The sequence below is a fragment of the Emys orbicularis genome, chromosome 23, assembly GCF_028017835.1.
Source record: "Emys orbicularis isolate rEmyOrb1 chromosome 23, rEmyOrb1.hap1, whole genome shotgun sequence".
Classification (NCBI taxonomy): domain Eukaryota; kingdom Metazoa; phylum Chordata; order Testudines; family Emydidae; genus Emys; species Emys orbicularis.
In genome coordinates this window covers 3,977,573-4,002,945 of record NC_088705.1, presented here as the reverse complement: position 1 = coordinate 4,002,945, position 25,373 = coordinate 3,977,573, and the positions used below count along the sequence as shown (strand labels likewise).

The window sequence follows — 25,373 nt, the reverse complement described above, 5'->3', positions numbered from 1 at the left end:
GCTCATGTGTTTGAATAGTTTTTGTTATCCTATTGATTGTCTGTTTTCTTAAGCAGACAATACAGTATTCAGGTTTCATCTTTAACTTAACTAGCACCTTTCAGTCCAAAGAATACTCAACTGCTCTCATAAATGTTACAAGCTGATCATGAAACCCACCACAGACATTTAGCTACCTCTGGGATTAAACACAGGGTATGTTTAACAGTGCACAGCAACAGTAGACAACAGTTTGAGCGGGAAGTAAAGAAGAATCTGTATTCAACTGAAATCACAGGGGAAATATAAGTAGGTTGAATATAGAATTGCATAGAAATATAGGGCTGGCAGGGTCTTTGCAAGGTCATGTAGTCCAGCCCCCTGGGCTGAGGCAAGACTAAGTATATACCTGACAGGTGTTGTCTAACCTGTTCTTAAAAACCTCAAGTGAGAGGAATTCCTTCAAACTACTCCAATATGACTTTGGTCAAATATATTTAACTGGTCAGCTTTGGGGGCATAATCTACTGTATTGATTTGCATTTGGAAAGAAAATGTTAGTATAAAGATCTTGCCTAAGCACAGGGTCTCTTCGTGTTAGCGATCTCGTGGGAACAGTTTGGAGGCTTCTGCCCTGTACTCCATTTTTCCTTTGAGATTCTAAGTTCCATTTACCGATCAGCACCCAGGAATCTTGAAAGCCGAAAGATAAAAACAAGATTCTTTCGATCCTTCCATTTGAAAAGGCCTGCAAGCAGATTGCAGCATTTCCTAGAGAGGCTCTTTGACATGGGGACTTGGTTCAGGTTGTGCATTCAAGATAAAGAAAATACCTGTAAAATCCCCTCTGGGAAGAAAGGATAATTACAGACTGCAGGTTTGAAATATAGCTGATGGCACTGACCTCCTTCTCAGGACCATCAATAAATACCTCCCTGCTGAAACACCAGGAAATTGAACAATCTGAACTCCAAAGTACCGTCTGATTGAAAAGAAGGGCTTTCAAAGGTACAATAGGAGCCACTGCCTCTCTCACACCCACACGCAGACACTTCTTGTATATCTGTGTATCTATAGTATGTTATTTACAACTGGAGACATTCAAACTGAGGTTAGATTAGTCCTCCTTGATGGATGATGATAATCCTTTGCCCTTCTTAATGTTTACAAACATTAATTAACTAAAGCTTCTCAACCCTGTCTACATAAATACATCTTACCAGTGGGCAAAATGAGGCAGAGAGAGCTTAAGTGATATACCCAACGTCCCACTTTGTGCCAAGGAATCGAATCCAGGAATTTTGATTCCCTGTCCCCTGCTCTAATCACTAGGCATTGCTGTTTCCGATGCAAGGGGCTGGACTAGCTTACACAAAAGGTTCCTTTGTGCTAGCATCTAGAATTCTGTCACACACAGTGAAACTTGTCTTTAGCAACCTCTCAAAGGACTGATAAAAATAGATTACTCCGTGCAGGTGTCCTTTTAAAGGTGGAGCAGAACTTTACTCTCACGGCTGTAAATCTAGAGTAACTCCATTAAACTCAGTGGAGCTGACACTAGTGTGTAACCAGTGAGAGGAGAAAGAACCAGGACCAGTGTGTCTAAGGATACTTCTGGGGGCTGTATCTTAAGACTAGAGACTGTTTTATAGGGTTGGTCTCCTATACAGGTTTCACTGAATACCTCTTTAAAACACCCGTCCAAGTGTTAACATTCAGACTTCCTGAAGAGCTGTTGCTATAACAGCTGCATTACACAGAGGTTTGGTGTAGCTGGGGTCTAGGGTTTGATAGGCATGTGTCAGAGAGAAGGCGAAAACAGGCTGGTAGGAAGGGTGAAGTTTATTGATCTACATACTCCCTGTGGACTTGTTTCTTCTTCACCATGCCCAGTGATTGAGTTGGAAATAAAGCTGAGCAAGTAATTTGCAAATAAACAATTTAGTCGTCAAATGTTGCCACTTTTTCGGCCCACAAATTGTTTTCAAGACGGACAAACATTTCTCAAATGAAAAAGCACGTGCACATTTTTGTTGTAAAATATTTTCTCCTGTAAGAACAGTTCACTGCAAAGAGCCAATATTTGAACCTCAAAATGTGTCCATCATGCTCCACATCATGATATCTGAGTGGCTGGTGGCTAGCTACCAAAATCACGTGGTATTTTTCCTGTAATTTGATTGGATGCCGTATGTACACAACCTGACCACCACTGTGCACACTGCTAATTTGTCAATTAAATAGAAGCTTCAAAATTTGCTTGTGGTGAATGTTCCTGCTTAAAAATTGCTGTTTACAAGTCACCTACTGAAGCTTGAAGGCTCAGATGTTTGTGGGAAGCAGACGCAAGCATACTGCAAACACAGCAGAACTGAAATTCACTTTTGAATTCAAATGAAGATTTGCAGAAGGCTCCTTTCCTGATTTACATCCAGATTGTGTTTGAAACTTCTTCTAGCAAAATTCAGTGATTCTTAATCCTTCCTCATCAGGATGGCATGTCAGTGGGAATAAAGGCAGCTACAGGGAACAAGATGAAACATTTAAGCCTAAGAAATACCAAAGCCAAGGCTACAAGACTCCCTCCATCCAGTCCAATTTCCTTGTAAAGCTCTCTTTGCTCCATACTGGTGTGTGCCGGGGCTAAGAATGCAATTTTCAAATGAAAGACAGGGAAGAGAGTCACCATTTTCAAATGTACATCAGGAATCAATTGACTAGTCTCTAAGGGCAGTATCTGGTCCGACAATAGAATTTTGAGATCCCAGCACTGCAAGGAGTTTTTATACATTCACAAGCTCGAATATCCACTTGTTGCAAAGACAGACAGCACCCTGGATGCCTGGAGGTGGAATGTCATTGCCACCAAAGCACCAAACCCTCAGGACAAAGGATGGAGGGTATCTCCAGAGGCAACAGCACCACAGGGTTACAAATCTGTCAGTGCTGCAATCCTAACCCATTCCTGACAGATGAAAGCTTATTCTGCTTGCTGTACAGTGGGAGCTGGGGATAGAGAGATGTCTGCTTTCTAACAGACACTGAGGTTGGCGTGGGATGGGACAAACCGGACTGGGACAAATAGGAAACTCCCCAAGCCCTTTCTCACTTTTTGAGAGGAACTTCTTGGATACATTTCCCCTTCCCTTTCTGGTTTCTCTCTGCACCTGGAAACTGAATCCAAAGCAAAGGCTTCTGTGCGCAGGGGACTCCTAGCTGGGACCAGGAGCAAACGTGCTAGAAACCTTGTGCTTAAGCTTCCTAGTCTTGGGAGATCTCCAGCCCAATTCTACAGAAACAGGCCTTACTCTGTTCTCCCTGGCACTGGTTTTACACCCATCTAGTTCCATTGGCTCAGTGGAGTGACTCCTGATTTACCCTGGTGTCAATTGTCGGTGAGAACCAGGCGCAAGACATTCAGATAAATGACCAGGAGTTTGGATGCTTCCCCAAACCAGAACCAAACCCAAACTCCAAGCTTCCTTTCTTCTGCTACATTTTGTAAACACCAATCTGCACATTTTACAAACCTTGGCCCTGCTCTCAGGCACCCTGAGCGAGTCAGAGGGGACTGCAGTGAAGCCCATGGAGTTCCCAGGATAAGCGAGATCAGAATCAGAGCCATTGGCAGCAGCCAATGCATTATTCTTCCAAGGGAGCAAAAGAGAAACCCTCCTCCAGCCAAGCTCCCGGCGTTGCAGGGAATAATCAGTTTACAGATTGTAAGGTGACAATTAAAGCTCTCAGTTGCAGGGAGTGTGATGTACCATTTATTACGGGGGGCTGAGGCAGCTGCTTGGGGAAAGTCAAGTGCTGGGTGCAGATGCTTTGCAAGGAAGGATTTTGATACCGGAGTAAATGTGTAAAGATTTTTTCCCCAGCAAACTGTAGGCAAAAGTGGATCTAGTGGAGCTCTCATTTCCCTCTGCTTTGGCTGGGGCTGTGTTAGTAATATGAGGTGGGGGGTAGGTAGCAGGCAAAGATGGCCTTGTGTTGACGCCCTCAAAGCAGGGGGCCTCCCCAGCCAGCATAGAGCTGGCAAAAGGACTCTGTGCAGTCTCCCTGAGCACCAGGGCATCCTGATGGGAGGAGGGGATGTGGCCAGGGAGCTCTGCACTCCAGTTATTCTGGGCTGTAGAATGGCCACAAGTTAGAACACCCCTTGGACTTAACTTAAACAGGGGGCTGGGCAGCCCCCCCCTGAACCCAGAATCCAGGAGGTACAGAGATGGCTTAAAGCCACCTTTCCCCTCACCATCCTGGGCTGTATCACCTGAGACGCAGCACAGAATCCAGGCTCCTGCCTCCCATTATGTTTTGAGAAAACTGCAGCATCTCACTGGAAATGCCGGGCCCTTCACAGGTTGGTCTTTCAGCTCCCTTCTGTCTATCTACAAAGCATCAATCAGTCTCGTATCTAGGCACTGTATCTACTCCCCCTGGCTACATCTACCATCCCAGCACTTCCACCTACGGGATCTTTCATCCAAGGATCTCAAAGCACTCGACAAGCTTTAATTAAACATCACAACCTTCCTCCAAGGTATCTTTATCCCCATTTTGCAGATGGTGAAACCCAGGCACACAGAGAGAAATGACACAATGTATGTCCAGGGCAGAGCTGGACTAGCACCCGGAGTCCTGACTCCCAGCTCTTACCACTTGGGCACCCCGCAGCATTTGTGGGTTTACAGCAGCTCCACTCCGTGACCCAGCATGAGGAGCGTGGGGTGATAAAAGCTAGCCCAACCCTGTTGAAAGCTGTGAGGGAAGGTACACAGAACCGCCACGTGGCTGTCTGGTCTTAGAACCTGGGACACATTTTGAAATCTCTCTCTGCCCTTGTGTGAAAGTCCCTGTCTCAGATTAATTGAGTTCTGTCTCAACGTGTGAGTTTCACCATCTCAGACAGCTACGCCCAAGGTGTGTGCAGCGGACCAAAGAGATCCAAGTCAGCGCGCACGTGCGCGCACACACACACGGCATTTCTGGCTGGAAATCACAAGTTTCTCTCGTTCAAAGGGAAGACAAAATGGCATGTGCCCTCTAGCACCATGGCTGGATGCTCACAGGGGATTTTAGCTCACCATTTACACTGCTGTTCGGCACACACAAAACGTGTAACATGTAGCAACCAGTGCCTCCCTTGGGAGAGTAAACCAGACAGTGAGATCCTGAGCTCTGCCTGATGGAAATGTACCTGGCAACATGATATTGCAGAAACACAGAGGCAAATTCCCTTCCAACATCCGCCCACTACTTGCACATTTATTACTGACACTGCAGTATTTTTAATGGCTAAATTTATTATACGAGAGAGGATAACAGATCAGACCGTGTGAGAAAATCCCCCCTGATATTTCAGGACAACGTCAGTTCAAAGCAAGTTCAAAGCATTTCAGTGGGCAAGTCTGTAGGGCTAGATTCACCTGACTCCCATTTATTTCAGTAGGCGCTAGATGTCTAAGTACCTTTGTGAATCTGGGCCTTGGTTCTCCATCTATGAAATAGAGATGATAATACTCCTTGTCTATTTACGCTGTAATTTCCTTGGGGCAGGGACTGCCTCTCGCGATGTGTCTGTTCAGCGCTCAGTACTATGGGCCCCTCTTCTCAATCGGGGCCTTTCGGCACAACCAGAATACAAGTAAATGCTATTCATTAATGACACGCTGCCATTTATAGTCTGTAAGCCCCTGGTTTAACTTGGGATTTCCAAAGGGACACAGCTAAAGATAGGTAGCTCCAAAACACAATCTATCCGTCTGCCTAAAACTGTCTGCAGACTCCATGAGTTTCCCCCCCAAAATGGGAACTTAATGTTCCTTGCTCAAAAGTAAACCAGTGCCAGTCACCCAGCACACAAGCCACACCTTTTAAATCCCTCCTTAAACCCCACCTTTGCTTTGCAAAGCCCTGTCTTCTAGCACCGCCTGGGCTGTGGGCTCCCTGCAATGGCAGGTCTCTGGGAACACCCCCCCAGCCCCATCTCCAACGCTACCAGGTCCTCCCCTTGTCTGAGCTGATTATTCAGCTGTTGCATAGTCTGTAAACTCTCTGGGGCAGGGGCTGTCTTTCAACACTGGAGCTAAATGGGTCTCTAATCTGAGTAACTGTTTCCATAGAAATAATTAAGTAAGAATAATTGTGCATAGTGAAGCAGAAAGCATCAGGAAAGAAACAGGTTTCAAGTTTTCCAGGCAGTTACTACAAACACACAATAAAAGTATCACTTTCAACATGACTGGGGAGGGGCTTAAATCCATAGAAGCCAAGCTAAGCTAAGCAGACAGTGCCACCTAGCCATATTTTATCATCTTCCCTATTCTCCCCATCCCATTGAGTTTGGTAGCTTTGGATGCTCTGGCAGGTAGAGGCGATGCTCACTAACTTAAATCAGATCCATTGCCAGTCCCCTAGCTCAGCTCAACACAAACAGAGAGAAAGAGAAATCTACCGCTGCTGCATCCCTTTGTAGCCGTCCTCCTGGAGTAACTCCCTCCAGCTGAGCCCTATCCAATTACCTCTCCTCCCAAGCCTGGCTGTCTGGCAATCCCTCAGTGAGGAGAGAAACACCTGGGGTGAGTTCTGTGTCCAGGAGAGCATTTTAACTCCTTCCTTGCCACCCAGTGACTGGGTTTATATTCACCGTTACACAGAGGAGCAGTACCTTGGGCGTGTCCCTGTAACATTCACGCTGGCAATACAGTCTCTGTATAATACAAGGACAGATGGCTCAGCTCACCAAAATTCCTAACTAGGGTCCTATATTTCTAGGGTTATCCATCTGCAGTGGGGTCAATTCATCCTTTGATAGACACACCAGGGCTGCCCAGAGGATTCAGGGGGCCTGGGGCAAAGCAATTTTGGGGGCCCCTTCCATAAAAAAAAGTTGCAATACTATAGAATACTATATTCTTGTGGGGGTCCCTGTGGGGCCCGGGGCAAATTGCCCCACTTGCCCCCCCTCTGAGCAGCCCTGATACACACCTATTTCTCATCGAGTCTAATGGAAGAATAAGCCCACTGATGGGAAGGCAATACCCCCAGTGTTCAAAGGTGGATCAAACCCCAGACAGGACATCTCAGGTGGTCTAAACCAAGGAGACTTTAGAGGAGAAAGCCCCAGTACAATGCAGCCTGCTTAATTTTTATATCACAGCCATAACGCTGGAGGCAAACACCCCTGAACACTGGGAATGTTCCGATCTAGACTTGTATCCAAACCATGCATCCCTTCCCAGTGCCGCCTCTGCTTAGCACATGGTGTAACGGAACGTTTCCTGGTGAGAACCATCCAATGGCCTGAAGCCCAGCCATTTTGCCATGAAAACCTTGTCCCCGTATGTAATTTTAAATCTTGTTACAGTGGTTCCTCCTGCTGCACTGGGGCCCAGGTCTAAATCTCAGAAATGTTCTTTGCTTAGACCAACTCAGCACTGATTTAGTTGGGAATTGGTCCTCCTTTGAGCAGGGGGTTGGACTAGATGACCTCCTGAGGTCCCTTCCAACCCTGATATTCTATGATTCTATGACTCTCAGAGGGTCAGTCGTCTGGAAGCACCAACCTGGCTTGGCAAGTGAGACTCTGCTCTTTCAAACTGCATCGGAAACAAAGCGAACCCAGCGCTAGCGCAGTGAGGGTTTCGTTTTGCCTGCTGAGTATTGGGCAAACCTCCGATAGTCGTGTGCTTCCTTCTTGTCTGCAGGCTGGCTCAGGTGTTCTGATCACCTGCGTCTTGAGGGAACAGGAAAGCAGCTGTTCTGCAGATCGGGGGACATTTTGGTTTGCTTGTGACAAGAGCCAATTTTGGTTCCGAAAAAGCCAAAGAAACCAAACTTCCAGTCTCTGATGGTAGTTTTGTCTCTCACCTGCAGCAGGTTTATTGGTAAAAAAAGCTGCAGATCAGACCAGGCAAACAGAAAGCGATGCCAAAAAGAAAATAGTTCATGTAGTTATGTTTGACTGTCTGATTGGATTGAGGAAGCCTGGTCTAGTGGATAGGGTAGTGATCTTGGAGTCAGGAGATTTGGAGTCTATTCCCAGTGCTACCAATGGCCTGCTCTGTGACCTTGGACAAGTTACTTCCCCTCTCTGTGCCTCTGTTTCCCCTTCCACCTTCTTGTCTATTTAGATTGCAAACACTTTGGGACAGGACTCTCTCTCCTTCTGTGTATATACAGCACCTAGCACAATGGGGCCCTGGTCTCAGTTGGGGTTTCTAGGCACTACTGAAATCCAGATCATTATTCAAATTAATTGTCTCCTATGGGTTCTCCTTGTCACAGCGCCTATACAATTCAGAAAGTCATTGCATGTAACAGAGACTGCCTAACTGGTTCTGGACTGTGGCTGTGGGAGTGGCAGGGACTAGTTTAGTCTTCTCTAGGTGGATTGGTTTTCTGCAGTGTGCATATTCCTAAAAAAAAGTCAGCACATGTTTTAAAACTGTGATAGTGACACATCATGTGTCAGTGCCTCATCATGCCCTGTTCATCCGCCCATCACTCTGCTGCTATGCACCGCAGCGCCCGGCGTTGCTGCCCAGCACTCTGTCACGGCATGGAATGCCTCCCAAACACACGTCTGCATTTTACCTTTTTGCTCTGCAAGGTGAGCTTTCCAATAGCGTCCAGCATTACACCGCCCCAAGTCCAAATGGATTCGCCCTCTCATCCAGGACCAGGGGAAAACAAATGCTGTGACATGTGGATGAGTGGTGCTGCATGGTTCTACCGGGCTGCATGGTTATGTAGACAGACACACAGATACGTAGGTGCCAAGTGGTGCGTGGAAGCATGAATACACATTGATGCATGAATCCACAGGGATGCCCAAATGCGTGATGAAGTATGAACCTACAAGTAATGCACAGCTCTTCGCGGACACATGAATGCATGGAAACACATGGATACACAGTGATGCACAAAACACATGAAACCACAAGACATACACAACTCTCCAGGGATGCATGGGACTGCATGGATGCATGATGATGCATGTCTCAATGAAGTCCAAAAACGTAGGAATGCATGGATCTGCAGTGAGACACATCTTTGCAGTGATACGTGGACATTTTTAAAACATGCTCTGGCTTTTTATTTTAGGAATGTGCCAAGGGATAAATATTAACCATCCTGGGAATGTGAAAGAAAGCCCTGACGTCGCTGCTGTCTGGAAGCAGCTCTGCTTTCCTAGCCCATACGGTGATGTTCTTGAATCTTTTAGCCTCTGTTCTTCCCTTAGAACTGCTTAATCAGCCACAATCCCAAGTGTCACAACTGTCAGAACTTTACCCTTTGCTAGTCAGTTCCGAAGGGAAACCCCATGCAACCTGTCCTTCAGTCCCCCGACGCTGTCGGAGTTTCACACTGAGAGGGAACTTAATAGACCTTAGCTTATTTCCATTCATCTTTTAGCCCTAAAACATTAGCCAGTTTTATGTAACATGTGCTGCTCTTTTATTGCCATGCTAACAAGTTGTTGAGCTGTATTTACAATATGCTGATTGTAAGGCCCCCTTAATGGGCTTAGTGTACTTGCCCTTTCCGATTAAATTTCGGGTTTGCTGTTTCATTTTGGGCATGTGTATTTCCTTTATAAACCTGGATCTCACCCTGTTATTTGTTGCTCTAAGTATTAGGCATGTGTACTGTTTGAATGTACATCATGGAGTGACCATTACTCAGTAACCACAAAGAATGCCAGGGTTTAAACAATCTGGAGTGATTGCATTTGCAGTTAGCTGTGGAGTCTTTGAAAACAGTGGATTCAGAGTTAAATTGGGTATTAATTTAAAATATAAAACCCAAAGTCACTTGGCACAAGCCTCTGCCATGGCTCTAACCGAGAAACCTTTATTGTGTCTAAAGAGGTTTCTTACTGAAGTGATGTCTGGGGAAAATAGGCCAGTTTCACTCTTGGTGTAAGGCCATGGGCCCTGTGTGGTGTCTGCTGTTCACCACCATCCGTCTGCCTTTCTGCTTTTAATTGGCATTTTCCCCATTAAGTACAAGGCAGCTTGTTCTGGGTTGTTTGGTGAACTGATCTTTTCAGTTAACTTTAGACCAGGGTGACCCAAGTGCGGGGCTCCCGCTTGCTGTGGGCCTGATCCAAAGCCAGATGAAGTAAATGGAAGTCTTCCCATGTCCACACACACAGCCCTTAGCTCCCCTGGGGTTTGCTGAGTCTCAGATAACGGAGGTGCTAGGGACAGAGTCCAGGTCTTCTGTTCCTCCTTAATGGTGCTGTGTGAACATGGGCCCCAATGAAAATCCCAAATCCAAAACCCCTCCAAAAATCAGCAGTACTGGAAATCTTGAAACAGGATCCAGATCTGAGTTTTGCAAATGGCCCCTTTCTCTGTGACAGGCCAAACCAAAATCTTGGATCCCTAAGCACCCCTAAGGCAGACAGAGGAAGGCGGGATTGGGGATCTGGTCAAAATTATGCACCTGGTCCTTTCCTAGAGGCCAAACAAGAACCCCAGGTCCTAGCACCCCTGAATTTGGAGGGATAAGTTACAGATCTGCATTTTGCCTGGTTTTCAAACCACCCCTCAGGCAGTTTCTCTTTCTCCATTAAGAAACATACAAGACCAAGGAAAACCCCATGGTCATGTCTGTTTACTTCTTACGATGGAAATGCCTGTGCATTGAGCTCCTGGAATGCTGCCTGAGGGGCCCCGAGCGTCACCAAGTTTCTGTTTCCTCTGCTTTAGACCCTTTCCAGTGACATTCTTTCTCTCTTGCTGCTTTTCCTTCCAGTGCCCATCCCCTCGAAGGCGAACGGCACCACCATCTCTGCACTGTCGATGAACAAAGACAGTTTGATTGGGGGGGTGACAAATCCCAACGAGGTCTTCTGCTCCGTGCCTGGCCGGCTCTCCCTTCTCAGCTCCACCTCTAAGTACAAGGTGACCGTCGGGGAGGTGCAGAGAAGGCTTTCCCCACCAGAGTGTCTCAATGCCTCTCTTCTCGGGGGAGTCCTCAGGAGGTAAGCATCACACCATACTTATCTTCCTCTGATTTTGTCTCTCCTCTGCTTCCTTCAGGTCAAAGTGTCTGAGCTATTTCCAGTGATGAACGCTGGCCGGTCATTATTAATTATTTGCATGCAGTAGAGCCTAGGCGCCCCAGTCAAACACAGAACAAAAAGCTAAACCCTGCCCCAAACAGCTTACAGTCTAGGGAATGCCCTTGAGACTGTCCCACTGACTTCAGGCGGCACCTGCGGGTCCTTCCGATTTGGGGTGATGTACAGGTCTGGTTACAATTTCAACACCCTAGATCTGAATCTGGAAAAGTTCACATCTCCTGATCCACATTGTGCAACTGCCCCCTAAGTCTATAACAGGCCAAGCCAAAGCCCTGTCCCAAACACCTTGCCAAACTTCAGGGGTGCTCAATATCTGGATCCAAGTATGAATTTTGCAGCTTGTGCCCTAGTTCTGGGATCCACTGCGAGTGCTTTGTTCAGCTCTACCAAGTGGTTATTCTTATACCTTGTCATCGGATAGAGAAGTCCCAGTCCAGGACTCTTTTTATCTCAGAATAGCAAAGGCTGCAAAGGTGTTGGATTAAATTATTCCAGTAACAGGCCACGTGTTTTGCTGCTGCTCTGGGTGATAGTCAATTTTATTACTTTTCACAGAGATTCTGCCCCAAACCTGCAATGATGTTTTCTGCATAGGAAGCTTACTGGTTGGCTGTTGCTATTGTCACTCCAGTAAGACCCACCTTTTGGAGGTGGGACTCTCTAAGAACAACAGGTTTCAGAGTAGCAGCCGTGTTAGTCTGTATCCGCAAAAAGAACAGGAGTACTTGTGGCACCTTAGAGACTAACAAATTTATTAGAGCATAAGCTTTCGTGGGCTACAACCCACTTATTCGGATGCATATAGAGTGAAACATATATTGAGGAGATATATATACACACATACAGAGAGCATGAACAGGTGGGAGTTGTCTTACCAACTCTGAGAGGCCAATTAAGTAAGAGAAAAAAAACTTTTGAAGTGATAATCAAGATAGCTCAGTACAGACAGTTTGATAAGAAGCAAGTGTGAAAATACTTACAAGGGGAGATAGATTCAATGTTTGTAATGGCTCAGCCATTCCCAGTCTTTATTTAATCCTGAGTTGATTGTGTCTAGTTTGCATATCAATTCCAGCTCAGCAGTCTCTCGTTGGAGTCTGTTTTTGAAGTTTTTCTGTTTTAAGATAGCCACCCGCAGGTCTGTCATAGAATGGCCAGACAGGTTAAAGTGTTCTCCCACTGGTTTTTGAGTATTATGATTCCTGATGTCAGATTTGTGTCCATTAATTCTTTTGCGTAGAGACTGTCCGGTTTGGCCAATGTACATGGCAGAGGGGCATTGCTGGCACATGATGGCATATATCACATTGGTAGATGTGCAGGTGAACGAGCCCCTGATGGTATGGCTGATGTGATTAGGCCCTATGATGATGTCACTTGAATAGATATGTGGACAGAGTTGGCATCGGGCTTTGTTACAAGGATAGGTTCCTGGGTCAGTGTTTTTGTTCAGTGATGTGTGGTTGCTGGTGAGTATTTGCTTTAGGTTGGGGGGTTGTCTGTAAGCGAGGACAGGTCTGTCTCCCAAGATCTGTGAGAGTAAAGGATCATCTTTCAGGATAGGTTGTAGATCTCTGATGATGCGCTGGAGAGGTTTTAGTTGGGGGCTGAAGGTGACAGCTAGTGGTGTTCTGTTATTTTCTTTGTTGGGCCTGTCTTGTACAAGAAAATAAAGAAAATAACAGAACACTGTTCTGTCACAGAACACTTCAAAAGTTTTTTTTCTCTTACTTAATTGGCCTCTCAGAGTTGGTAAGACAACTCCCACCTGTTCATGCTCTCTGTATGTGTGTATATATATCTCCTCAATATATGTTTCACTCTATATGCATCCGAAGAAGTGAGTTGTACCCCACGAAAGCTTATGCTCTAATAAATTTGTTAGTCTCTAAGGTGCCACAAGTACTCCTGTTCTTTTTTCTAAGAACAACATTAAAGCCCAACAGGTCTCTGTGCGCTCCTGGGCACATGGGTATTTTTGCAATACAGCGCATCGCTTTGCAAGTTCCTACAAGCTTGCAGCCCAAATGCTTCTTTGTTAATGAATCTGCGAGTGTCCTGCACAAACTTAGATGAGCTGCTGTTTGTTGGAACAAAGGCATCACTGAGGATTGCTATTGTTGAGAATTTGAAACAATAAAACTAGTGATGGGATGAAGGTTCTTTTTATTCTCATATCTGTTTCATTCACTGAACAGCAGTTCTTTTCATGACTATAAAAGAATCCAGGACTACCATGTCGTTTGGAATATAGAAATTGATTTTAGCACACTTTATATTCTGTTATCAGTAGTCCTTACAATTGAGATTCGTGAAGCTCATTGTATATTTTATGCCAGATCAAGAGACTACTCAGTTACAACAGGCTGGGAAACAGCAGTTTGTGTGTTTCTTTTTCTTTCCTTTCAACTAAAATTTTTTCCCTCCTTGTTTCCCTCTTGCAGGGCAAAATCAAAAAATGGTGGAAGGTGTTTAAGGGAAAGATTAGAGAAAATAGGCTTAAATCTACCTGCAGGAAGGCGTAAAGCTGCCAATGTCACTTTGCTGACGTCGTTGGTGGAAGGTAAGAGTCGTTCTGTGATTTAACATCACACTGGGGTGCCCAATCTTTGCCCAGTCTAAGTCCTCCATTTGCAATTTGTCAGAGGGCCTAAAACAGAACAGATTAAGCAGCAGCCATCATTAATCCAGAGTGGGGTCTGCATGTAATTCTCCATCTTCACCCAAGCACGTCTTCTGAACTAACAGATTTCTGCTGGGCTAACAAGAGCACAGTTTGGAGAAAGTCCTCACAATTGGAACGAGGTAGCTGCAGACCTGTCAGACCAAATGTAGCAGTGTTTACACGTGGCAACCAATGCTTTTGGGGTCCCTTAGAACATCATGGGATCTAGAATTTAGAACCACTGAAAATTGAAACCCAACCTGTGTTGCTTAGCTATGTCTGGTTCACATAAGTCACATTTTATTCTTTCTGCTCCCTCACTGCATGAGCTTAACTCTCCTGATCAAATTTGTGGCACAAGTTTGAAATGTGCTATCAACGACTATTCGAGCTTAAAATTCACTTTTGTGAATGACTACAAGTAAAACTCAGTCACATGAAGATTCACAGAAAGCAAACACAAAAGGAGCAGGAACACGGCCAAAGCAAACTCATTAAGAAATTATCACAAATATTCACCAACCTATTCACAAATATGCACTCACTTCTATTGCAAATTTACTGGATTACTGAAAATGTTGTGTCCTTGGCCCAAACAGACCTGTTTTGTTGGGACTCAGACTTGTGTAGATCTCCACACGTTCCCTTGTCTTGCCTTTGAAATAGGTCAAATGCACTTCCAATCCTAGCTGCCCCCATGTCTGGATCCGTGATACACTAGTGCTCTGCACACTCCGTAAAAATATGCTTGAGGTTGGCTCAGTGGCACTGCCACGTGGGACAGAAAGGTTCAATTCCCAAAAGAGAAACTGGGGGAAACACAGCCTTCAAGGGAGTGTAGAGGGAGATAGTCTGTAGTGGCTGATCTTTGAGCGTGGTGGTGGGTGCTGAGTGAGGCTATGGGAAACATGCTATGTAGGGCCTCCATAGTCAACATATAACTTGCCCTTTAAGCATGAAGTCCCCTTGCTTAAAGCTGCATGTTTAGTAGTTCTCCTCCCAGCCTTCACACTGTGGAAATGATGATGTCGCTACCGCATCTATGGACCAAAGGACACAGGAAGGAGACAAATGAAATGGTGGCTTCAACTCCCTTCCAGCTTCGGAATCCATTGTATTTGCGCCCAGCGTGTTGGAGGCAGCTGCCTGCAGTTTTTGAATAGAAAATCGTCTCCATTGTTGCCAGCAAATTAAATGACCCGCTTCATTAGGCGGAGGTTGTTACCAAGGGCCGTCGGTGCGTGCTGAATGACAGGCTGATTTCCATTAAAAGAAAAGAAAGAAAAGAATGAAAGAAAGGAAGAAATATACATTTTGATTTCATGAGGCTGCTGACTTTTTGGTTACTGCTTAACGGCTCATAGTAAATAAAAGAGTGGCCCCATGTGTGCTTGATGGGTACGATTTCCTCTTGCAACGCAGTGTTATGGTCTTGGAAGATGGTTCACCCAGGGGAAGGTGCTATTGCTTTGCCATTTTTCAGCAGACAGAAACTAGGTTGCCCTGCTATGCCTCAGGCCCTTTTTGCTTGGACATTTGCTGTCTTATTTTAATCTGTTTGCTCCCCTCTGCCTCTTCAACCTCTGTACTTTTTATTTATTCATTTTTTTATTTATTACTGGGTGTTTTTTAGCGTTAATTATATTTTTATATTGATGCACAGCTGTTCATAAATATAGATGGAGGGAGAACCGGTGTCCGTGGGTAAATGAGACAGGGGAATAAAAAGCATCACCTAAAATAGCAAAAGAAGAACATTAAACACATAAGGCTGTACTAGAGGGATGTCTCCTGTGCTTAGTGGACAATTTGCTTGCTTCCAGAGCTTTGCTTCCAGAAGAACTCACCCGCTGCTTCTCCTGTGCTAAGGTTCAGCCAGTTTTGAGTCTAAGATTTGTCTCTTTTGATTCTCATGTGCCAGTCTCATTATCTTCTTATAAAAAGGAAGCAAGGCATGCTAGAACCAGGGGGAAGGGAAGAGCAGAAGCTACCGTCATGTCCTCCATGAATATACTATGCAAATCCCAATGACAGTATTTAGATACTGCAATGATAGACACGTTGGAAATATCTAAGAGAGTCACATGGGCAAATCAGCAGAAATAGAAATTTGTGTTTGGAATTTTTCATGGGATTTTTGGCGGTCTGCTCCCTGGCATGTTGGGTGCAGGTTTCACTGGGGTTACACCAGGGATGAATTTGGCCTTAATTCTGCACAAGATACCAGGTTACGTTCCAACTTTCAAAACACTCCAGAAAAGAGATGTGTGAAAAGAATGTGGCTAATGTAGGCTTCTGGCCCAAAGACTTTACTGGGATTGCTCAGGCGCTTAAAGAAACACGTGGGGTGAAATGTCGGCTGAATTAGGGCATTACCTGTATAAAGTCACTTGACAGCTCTCCTTCATGGCCATCTCTGCCATGTGCCCTCCTGTGCCACACTGGCCTGCTGGTGCCCCAATCTATTTCATTACAGCAGGTAAGGAAACCCCTGCTCCACCAGGCCCTGATTCAGCAAAGCACTTTAAGAACATGTTAAGAATGTTATGAGTACTGACCCTCGAGTCAAGCCCCTTTACAATATCTCAAGTTGGGCACCCAAATCACTAGTCACCTTCAAAACGCTTAGCTTTAGCCACTAGCACATGCTTCCACCAAGCACCCAGGACAGAGCCAAGAAGTCCCAACTTCCAGTCCTTTGCTGTAACCCCACTTTTATAGCCACCGTCTCCCTGTTCCACAGCAGTGACTATATTTTCATTCATATTGCGCACATGCGCCCCCACACACAAAATTGCCCCAACTCTAATTGTCTAGTATTTCATTATATAGTTATGGCCGTGGGAGTGAGGAGGGAAAGGAAATTGAGAAGCTTCATACGGGAAGCCAAACACTCTGCCCAAAAGTGGCTTCACACGCACGATTCTCGGAGCTGGGGTGGCAGCGATGGGAACTAGGTTAATGCTATTAGGATGGATGGCCTAATACGTATGAACAGCGGGGGGCAAGTCAAATGAGCTCTGTCTGCCTAACCGGGGGTTTGGGCATGATCAATTGCCATCAGCTCTGATTATTTCCATGGGGATGCCTGAAGATGGATCAATTTCATCAATGAGAGGGCAGTTCCCTGGAATGATGGATACCCAGGCTAAGCACTCTCCCCTTAGGCCTTTCTGTTCAGCGAGGAAGGATACAAACAAGAACCGATCTTCCTTCTATTCCTCCTGTGCTTCCCCCCTTCCCCTGTTCTGGAGTAAATCACCATCTTAGGGGGTCCCCCCGCCAAAAAAGAAGTCAGTCCCCTTGGATAGTCTGGGTTTGTGGTAAGGCAGCATGGTTGCCTAACGCAATGGGATCATACTCTGATTCTGAAATAGGAGGGCTAGTAGGAAAAGATAGGAGGAGAAAACAGGTGAGAGAAAGAGAGAGATGATGGGAGAGGTGGGAGGGACAGAGATGTCTCTGTTACTCTTCCTCCTGCAAGAACACAGCACAATGGGCCAAATTCCACCCAGATGTAACTTCAGCCACATTGACTTTGGTGTGTTATTTTATGAGCCAGCAAAGGAGGGAGGGAGGGAGGGATTTTGTTCTTAGAGCCAGGCACTGTCAATCAGGACTCCTGGGGCATGATTCTCCCACAGCAGGGTACGAGAAACTCCCATTGCTTTCGGTGGGAGCTTGACCTAGCGCAGCACCTCCAGAAGGGCCCCCCTGTGGCAGGTGCAACACGACAGGCCTGTCTGCCTCAGTTTCCCTCCTGGAGCATCTCCAGAAAGAGTCCAAAGCATCTTCCCAAGTATAAACATAGCCCTTGTGGGTTCCATTTATTACAGAAGTCCCATGCATGTAAACTTTGACCAAGTGCCACAACCTTAGTCTAGAACTTCCCCAGCATAATCCAAAACAGTACCCACAGCGTACTGTCCTAGCATCCCTCCTCATGCCCCAGCTCTCCAGCCCAGTCCTCGCCTGTCCTTGGACCACGACAGCCAGCCCAGCCCTTCCACATCCAGAGAACAGCTCCACTCTTCCCAGCAGGGGCCCCACAGCCTCTCTGCTGGGAGATCACCTTTACCAGGGGAGCATCCCTCACTCTCCTCCTGGCTCTGATCCTCCCTGGTCCTTTATAGCCCCCAGTGGTGCCCTGTCCTCTTAACTGGCAAAATGGGAGCACTTGTCCTGGCACAGGAGAGCTGGACCTACTTCACAGGGGTTAGCCACCCTGTGACACAGCTACCCCCGGAATGCTAGAGCCAACCATGGAGAGTCCAGAGTTTTCCTCCCCTTGCCTCGAGATCTGAGGAAAAGGGCATCCAGCCCCAACAGAAATGAGCAAGGCTTCCCAATAAGATATGTGGAGATTTCTGCAGAAAATGCTCCCTTGTTGTTACACAAGTACAGACCCAGCTCATTCATTTGTCCTTCATCTAGGCGAAGCCGTTCACCTCGCCCGGGATTTTGGTTACGTGTGTGAAACGGAGTTCCCAGCGAAGGCAGCAGCGGAATACCTGTGCCGTCAGCACTCCGATCCCAGCGAACTCCACACCCGGAAAAACATGCTTCTGGCTACCAAGTGAGTATGCACCCCCAGCAGCATCGAGGCCCCCTCATGCTAGGCACTGCATATATGTATCACGGAGAGAGAGTCCCTGCCCCAAAGAGCTCTCAGTCCCGCACGGAGGACACACTCACGGGAATGTGCTGCACACGCTCATATCCAACGGACACACAACACAGAGAAATGCCTCAGGCACTCACATTGGAAGGACGAACATGAACATTCAAAGGACATGCTCATTGACACTGCACGCTTTTGGCTTATGTTTGCCTTTCATGACATCTCCCATGGGGATAATGCATCACTTCACCGAACACTTTCCTCTGATTGTTTGTTGTTGGATTGTTTTAAGCTAACTGTTTTCAAGTGGTGTTCTGCTCTGAACAGTGATTCCTTAAAAATAGCTGCATGGGGTTCCTTGCTTCTTGGGCCTCAGAGACTTTCAGATCATTTCACTTAGTTTACAAGTAAAAGAGGGTTTTATTTAACTGCCAGTCCTGCAAACTCATCCTGGGATCTGAGCTTTGAGCCAGGTTCTTTCCTTCTCGGACATCATCACCAATCATAAAGATTCTGCAGGCTAAATTATGCCCTAAGTAATACCTGTGCAACCCCACTGCCTTCAAATCATGCCCTCAGTGACACCTGTGCAAACATGATTCTTATTGGGGCTTCATAATGATGCACAGGGAATCGAATCAGAGACCCATCAAACTCATCTCATCCAGGCTAGCAAACAGCTATCCAATGGAAATGACCTTCAATCCCCACCAGCTCAGGGCTGAATTCAGATCAGTGTCCTGGAAGGGAAACACTTTGAGTCTCTTGGCTCAGCCAGTCCCCCCAGTGATAACAGATTAAATGAATTACAGAAACAGAGCACAAACAGAAATGTAGGACCATAGATTTCCAGCTCTTTAAAAACATAATGGCTTCCTTTCTCTTGTAGGCAAATTTGTAAAGAGTTTGCAGACTTGATGGCCCAGGATCGTTCTCCGCTTGGGAACAGCCGCCCGTCTCTCATCTTAGAGCCAGGTGTCCAAAGCTGCTTGACTCACTTCAGCCTGATAACCCACGGCTTCGGGGGCCCAGCTATCTGTGCAGCACTCACAGCCTTCCAGAACTACCTGGTGGAGTCCCTCAAGGGGTTGGATAAAATGTTCATGAACAGCACAGGGAATGGGCATGCAGCCGGAGACTCTAAAGCGTCAGAGAAAGAAGTGAAGCATCGGAAATAACATGCTGTCTCCCTACCCCTCCCCTGGGGGGAGCTCTTCCCAGCTCATGATAGGAGGTCTGATCTTATTGGTTTTGGAAAAAAAATATTAAGACCCAGTGCAACATGTTTTCCGATGTTTGAACTTGGGACGCAACTCTTAAAGCAAACAAATAAGAAGATTTAAAGAAAGAAGAAGAAGAAGAAAAGAACCTTAATGGACATCACTGAGATCGAGAGAATAAGACAGGTTGATGGCTTTTGTTTATTTTAATTGTGGATGCAGGAAGCCAAGTCATGTGCAATTTTATTTTGTTTTTTTAACCCACAACGAAATACTGAAGTGCTCCAGGAGTCTGTTCAAACTGAAACACCGAAAAATCAATAGAGAGGAAAGGCCTCAGCCACTCAAGATGTTTTTGAAACTGAGGCAGAAGTAAGTCAGGTGGGATTTTTTGTATTGCGGGCAGATCTGGATGTATAACCTGCCTTCAACAGGCAGACAGGGAATCTTCCAATGATGCCACCTACACAATAGTCCTATGCCCAAGACAAGAGGAAAATCACCAGCGTTCCTGCCTTGATTTTCAAGAGGTTTCAAGACTTTGTTTACAGTTTGCAACAAACTGACACTCACTACAGATTTTCTCTAGGGCCTATGGAACCCTGAGCCATGTCAGGAGAACAATCTTACACTCAGACTTCTTTCCAAGATGGGAATTGATCAACGAGAACCTTCTGGAATGTTACATGCAAGCCAATGGGGTCAAGCAGGTTAAGTTACACCTGGGACTAAATAAAACGCCACGATCTACAAATAACAGCACACAGGTTTATAAAATTAATAATAATTAATAAAGCACAAGGAGCAGAACTTGAACCAGGCCAAATTGAACTGAACTGTTCTAAATCTGTACATATTTATTTATGTGTAATTAAATCTGAAAGTTTTAAAATGTCCAGTGCAAGTTATTTATATCTAATTGAATTGGGATTTTTTTTTTTTTTTTTTTTTTTTTGGAAAGAGGAAAGTCTTTGGATTTTCTGCCATTAGAAATGGGAATGAAGTTTTGGAGTCACAAAACTGTAGCATGGGCAACAGGCTGTGATGATAATGACTATAGAAGTTCTGCAGGGTTTTGTACTTGCTGTTGTTTCTCTGAAAGCTGCAATCGATGTACAACACACCACAGTGTCATTCTCATTATCTTAATAAACCTCTTTTTATTTGAAGAAAACACCTTCATGTTCTCTGTGACACTCGGATTCTTCTGTTTCTGTGGCTGCCAGAAGGAAAAGTTCTACAAATCCGGGGCGGGGGGTGGGGGGAAGTCCCCCACCCCCTTTTGTTTTGTTTGTGTAGCTGACATTTGACTGAAATAAGCTATGGATTAATAGAAATGAGCTGAGAGTTACTGGAGTTAGGATTAATGCCCTGATCCTGCAAATAGCAAAGAGCACAGAGCCAGTTGCAGGACTGAAGTCTCTGATTTTACTGAAGACAATAGAGCAGAGATGGGTTCACAAAATGAGGATCTGGATCCAGAACCCCTCAAAGTTCTGGGGTGTTTGGAGCCAGGTTTTGGATTCAGGAGACAAAGACCATTGTGAAATTCAGACTGGAATTGGGGTTCAGAGTTTACGCACACACTTGCAAAATTCTAGGGTGTTCAGATCTGGAGTTTTGGCTCAGGTGTCTTGGTTCAGGCCTATGTCTGCTTTGTAGATATAGTTTTCCCTTAGGAGTAGAGCAGAGGCTGATGGAAAGCGTAGGGAAACCCTCAAATGATCCCAACATAAACGCCCTTGAAAGGGAGATGTTTGGCAATTTAAAAGGAAACGTGAATTTTTTTATATTGAAATCCTCTAGAGATGGGCCAAAACTGGAACCATTTATCCAAATCCTCATCCCTCCAAAACGTTCGGCATTCATATCAAATGGAAACTGGAGAAGAAACAGCACTGAGTTTGTAGTTTGCAAAACTAATCCCTAAATGACAATGCTTTGCAAAACCAAAAGAGTCCTGACTTTGCCCCATTCTTAGCATCATCTTGCCCATGTTAAGAGAGAGACTTATATACAAGACCTGGTTGGGGGTACTGGAGGCACATGTGCTGCATGGTATCAGAACAATATAATATGGATGCTGATATATAATTATAATCTATAAACATGAAAAGGCGAGTATAGGGGGAGTGAGAAGTCATTTCATAGTCATAAGTTATACAGGGGTTGCTTGCATGAATAGGCCACTCTTTGCATAGACCAACTAATTCTGGTGTGTTCTTGAAATGCAACCGAGAGACACATTAGACAGCATGAACATCAGGGTATAATGTACAGTAATTATTCAATTTGTCAGGGAGAAAAACTACCTCCCCCACTGTTTTCCCCTTTGGGCTGCTGGTAAGTCCCCTGAAAGTTTCATGAGCCAAAGCCTGGCTCCCTAATGTCTCAGGTGGGAACTGCTTCTTTGTGAAGTGGGTGGGAGGTTGTGGGCTCTGCCCCAGACTTCCTGGCTGCCTTTGGGTAAAGGTCTGGTTTTCAGAAGCACCCAGACCTACATTTTTAAAAGGGACTAGTGATTTTGGGTGCCCAGCTTGACACCCAAAAAAGAGCCAGGTTTATAAAAGGCAGGTGTCCAGCACAGTCTTCAAATAGGGCCCCTAAGATGGCCTCAAGTTGGGCACCCAGAAATGGAGGCACCTAAAATCAGTAACCACTTGTGAAAAGTCAGGCCTGAGTCCCACAATTGCAGCAGAAATCAATGGGACAGGTGGGCGCTCAACGCCTCTGAAAAAACTGGCTTGTAATATTTCTGCGCTTCAGTGGCACATCAGGAAACTGGGTGTAATAATACCTCTCAGCCTCTTTGGGGGTGAAGTGGGGGGTGAGGATAAACCCATAAATACTTGGTGATGGGGCCATATAAATATCTAGATATACAGAAAATACTGTTTTAACTCATTGATCTCCACAGAACAGAGAAAGATGCCTCTCCCTTATGCTATTAAACCTTGCTAATAAAATCAAGGTGTTCACCCCAAAACATGTGACAGTTGGGTGCTTATTGTTGGCTTCTCTCTTTTTGCTTCACTCCATCTGCATGTCTTTCCCAGGCAAGTGCAGCAAATCAGAGCAATCCAAAAGATAAGTTTCAGAGTAGCAGCCGTGTTAGTCTGTATCCGCAAAAAGAACAGGAGTACTTGTGGCACCTTAGAGACTAACAAATTTATTAGAGCATAAGCTTTCGTGGGCTACAACCCACTTCTTCGGATGGGTTGTAGCCCACGAAAGCTTATGCTCTAATAAATTTGTTAGTCTCTAGGGTGCCACAAGTACTCCTGTTCTCTTTGCCAAAAGATAAGTGTTTGTAAGGAGGATGCTATTTATTCAGTATCCCATTAGTGCTAGAATTCACCTGCCAGGACTCCTGTCCTGTAGGGCTCCTAGTTATTTTCTCCACCTTCCCATCATGAGAAGCCATGAGGGTCCTTTCCACAATCCAGGACCTCCCCTTGTATAAGTTCCCACGCTGACTACATATATCATCGTGGGAAAATATGTGACATTACTGTTGGCAAAGCGTATTTCAAAATAGATTCCGGCTCATGATTTCTACCCGTTATGGGACACTTTGGAATTTCAATCTAAAATCTTGTTTGAATTAATTTTGTACAAACAACAAATCTAGGGAAACCACAAGACAGTCCCTGACATGAAAAGCGAAAGTGACATGTAGACTAAGACTCGAAGTTCCCTAATACTGAGATATCTCACGGGTTAACTATGGTTAACATTGAACTGCAACTCTGTATTTTATCATTAACATAAAGAAGAGGCGGTAGTTATGTGTTGCTATTCTGCATGGCTTTGAATAGAATGAATAATTCACCTTAATAGGATACCTCAAACATGACAGGATGGTAATCTCATTCTGTAGTACAACAACACAATAAATAGACTTTTGCAAGTTGCTGACTTGTGCCTGGTGTGTTCTTTCATTTACAAGAGAGTCTTTAAAGTTCCAATTTAACAGATAGAGCACAAAGGAGTCAGACAGTCAGTAATCAATGGGAGTCTTTCTGTTGACTTTAATGGGATTTGAATCAGACATGGGGGGGGGGGGGGGGAGTGAATCACCTTCAAATCCATGTGGTGAAATTGCAGGACCAAAATCTCCTTCCAGTGGTAACAAAATAAACAAATATAACCAATAAACTCAGGGGGAAAGTAATTGGAGGAAGTGGCCTAGACAGCACAATGTCCTAGACACAGTCCCACCCCAGTTGTATTTGTTCCTGACCCAGATTTTTGGAGAACCAAACCTGAAGAATTCATCCTTTACTACACAGGATCAGGACTCTTTGGGGAAGTTTAGTTCGATTTAATAGATTTTAAAGCCAGGACGCACCGTTATGATCATCTAGTTTGACTTCCTACATACCACAAACATTATCACTTGGGGCACCAGGGACTCTTGGTGCTGGAAGTGAGAATAATATCTTTAAACCAACCCCTAGACTTTATCCCCCACTAGTAGGGCATCCCCCACATTTGAACCGACAACCTCTGGCCCTGAAAGAGCCAGTGAGCCACTTAGTGGTACACAGACATACAACCAGGGTGGAGGTGTTCAATGAAGCTGATAGCTCCTTGCTGTAAACTGAGCCTTAGCGTATTTATTCTGATGCCTCCAGGATATTTCTGCTCGATCTTTCCTAGCAAGCAGGAGTCTGAAGACATATCCTGGAATATAGAAGTGTGCCCTTAAAAATGACGTTCAGTTTAGCAGCATAGGGCATAGCAGACATCATACAAAAAGGCCTGTTTGAATGCAGATAACTATCCACTCCCTTTTGATGGTAGGGCGGAGGTCAAATGAGATCAAAGTATTGCTCCAAATCAAACAGGTAACAACTGGAGTGTGCCCAGCGTACCATCTACTGCACAGTCTGAAACTGACTTGGGAATCTTCAAGAGGCAAAGTTTTCTTGCCATGATTCAGTTGTCTAGGGACCCATATTCTGCAAACAGATAGAATGGCTTCTCTGCCAATTTTTTTCCATGTCCAAAATTTCAGCTGACGTGTGTGCTCCTGCTCATTATTCCATGCGTATTAGATAGACTTCAGCCAATTCTGTTGCAGCATCTCAAGTTCATTTAAACTTCCCCTTCTCAAATTTATGCTCTAAAGGGTGGATCACCCGCACTACTAATGGCCTGCCAATGGCCAAATTCCTCACCTAAGTCCCATGTTATGGACATAATTAAGGTTCAGTAATTCATTGAGCCTTTTGCTGGTTCTCTGCATAGGGGTGAATTTCAGCCTAATTTAGGGAGAAGCATTTCGAAAAAGTTGCAGTGGACTTTCATCGTACTGAGAAGTCGTCAGCTTTCGTTTCTTTATGAGTTGCTTTGTGCCAACCTCAGAGGTAAGTGTCTCAAGAAACATTGATAGATGTCAATACAGCTACGCTGATTTACACCAGGTGAGAAAATGGCCTACCGTACTCTTCATGTTTTCTTGACCAAAATGCAAAAATCATGCCTGGATCTCCATAGGGTCAGGAAGCAAAAGTTTCCACAAGATTCATTAATATTTTTAAATGGCTTTTATAGGGGATTACATCAGAGAAGACTGTCAGGTGAAATCTGGTGGCTTCCAGTACTTAACTCTCTCTTGGGGCTGTCCAGATAAAATAGTCTTGGTTTGTATGAGGTGCTCTCTCTATTAGCTGGTGCTGGAAACTGAAGCTGGGCTCTGAAAAATCCTGTTCTCCCGTCTATCTCCATCTTCCAAGGCAAAGAAAATTCTGCAGCCAGAACTCAGCTCGCAACTTGATGATGGAC

The 25,373-nt window shown here is 45.2% G+C and overlaps 1 protein-coding gene across 1 annotated transcript in view; it reads left to right on the top strand.

The window, feature by feature from the left end:
* The window catches only part of TFAP2E (transcription factor AP-2 epsilon), a 45,174-nt gene extending 25,633 nt beyond the window's left edge, over positions 1-19,541 (top strand). Inside the window, exons 4-7 of the mRNA XM_065421746.1 lie at positions 10,747-10,975; positions 13,522-13,640; positions 18,177-18,318; positions 19,253-19,541. Coding sequence (XP_065277818.1) covers positions 10,747-10,975; positions 13,522-13,640; positions 18,177-18,318; positions 19,253-19,541 — 779 coding nt within the window. The remainder of the gene's footprint in view (positions 1-10,746; positions 10,976-13,521; positions 13,641-18,176; positions 18,319-19,252) is intronic.
* The last annotated feature ends 5,832 nt before the right edge of the window (positions 19,542-25,373 follow it).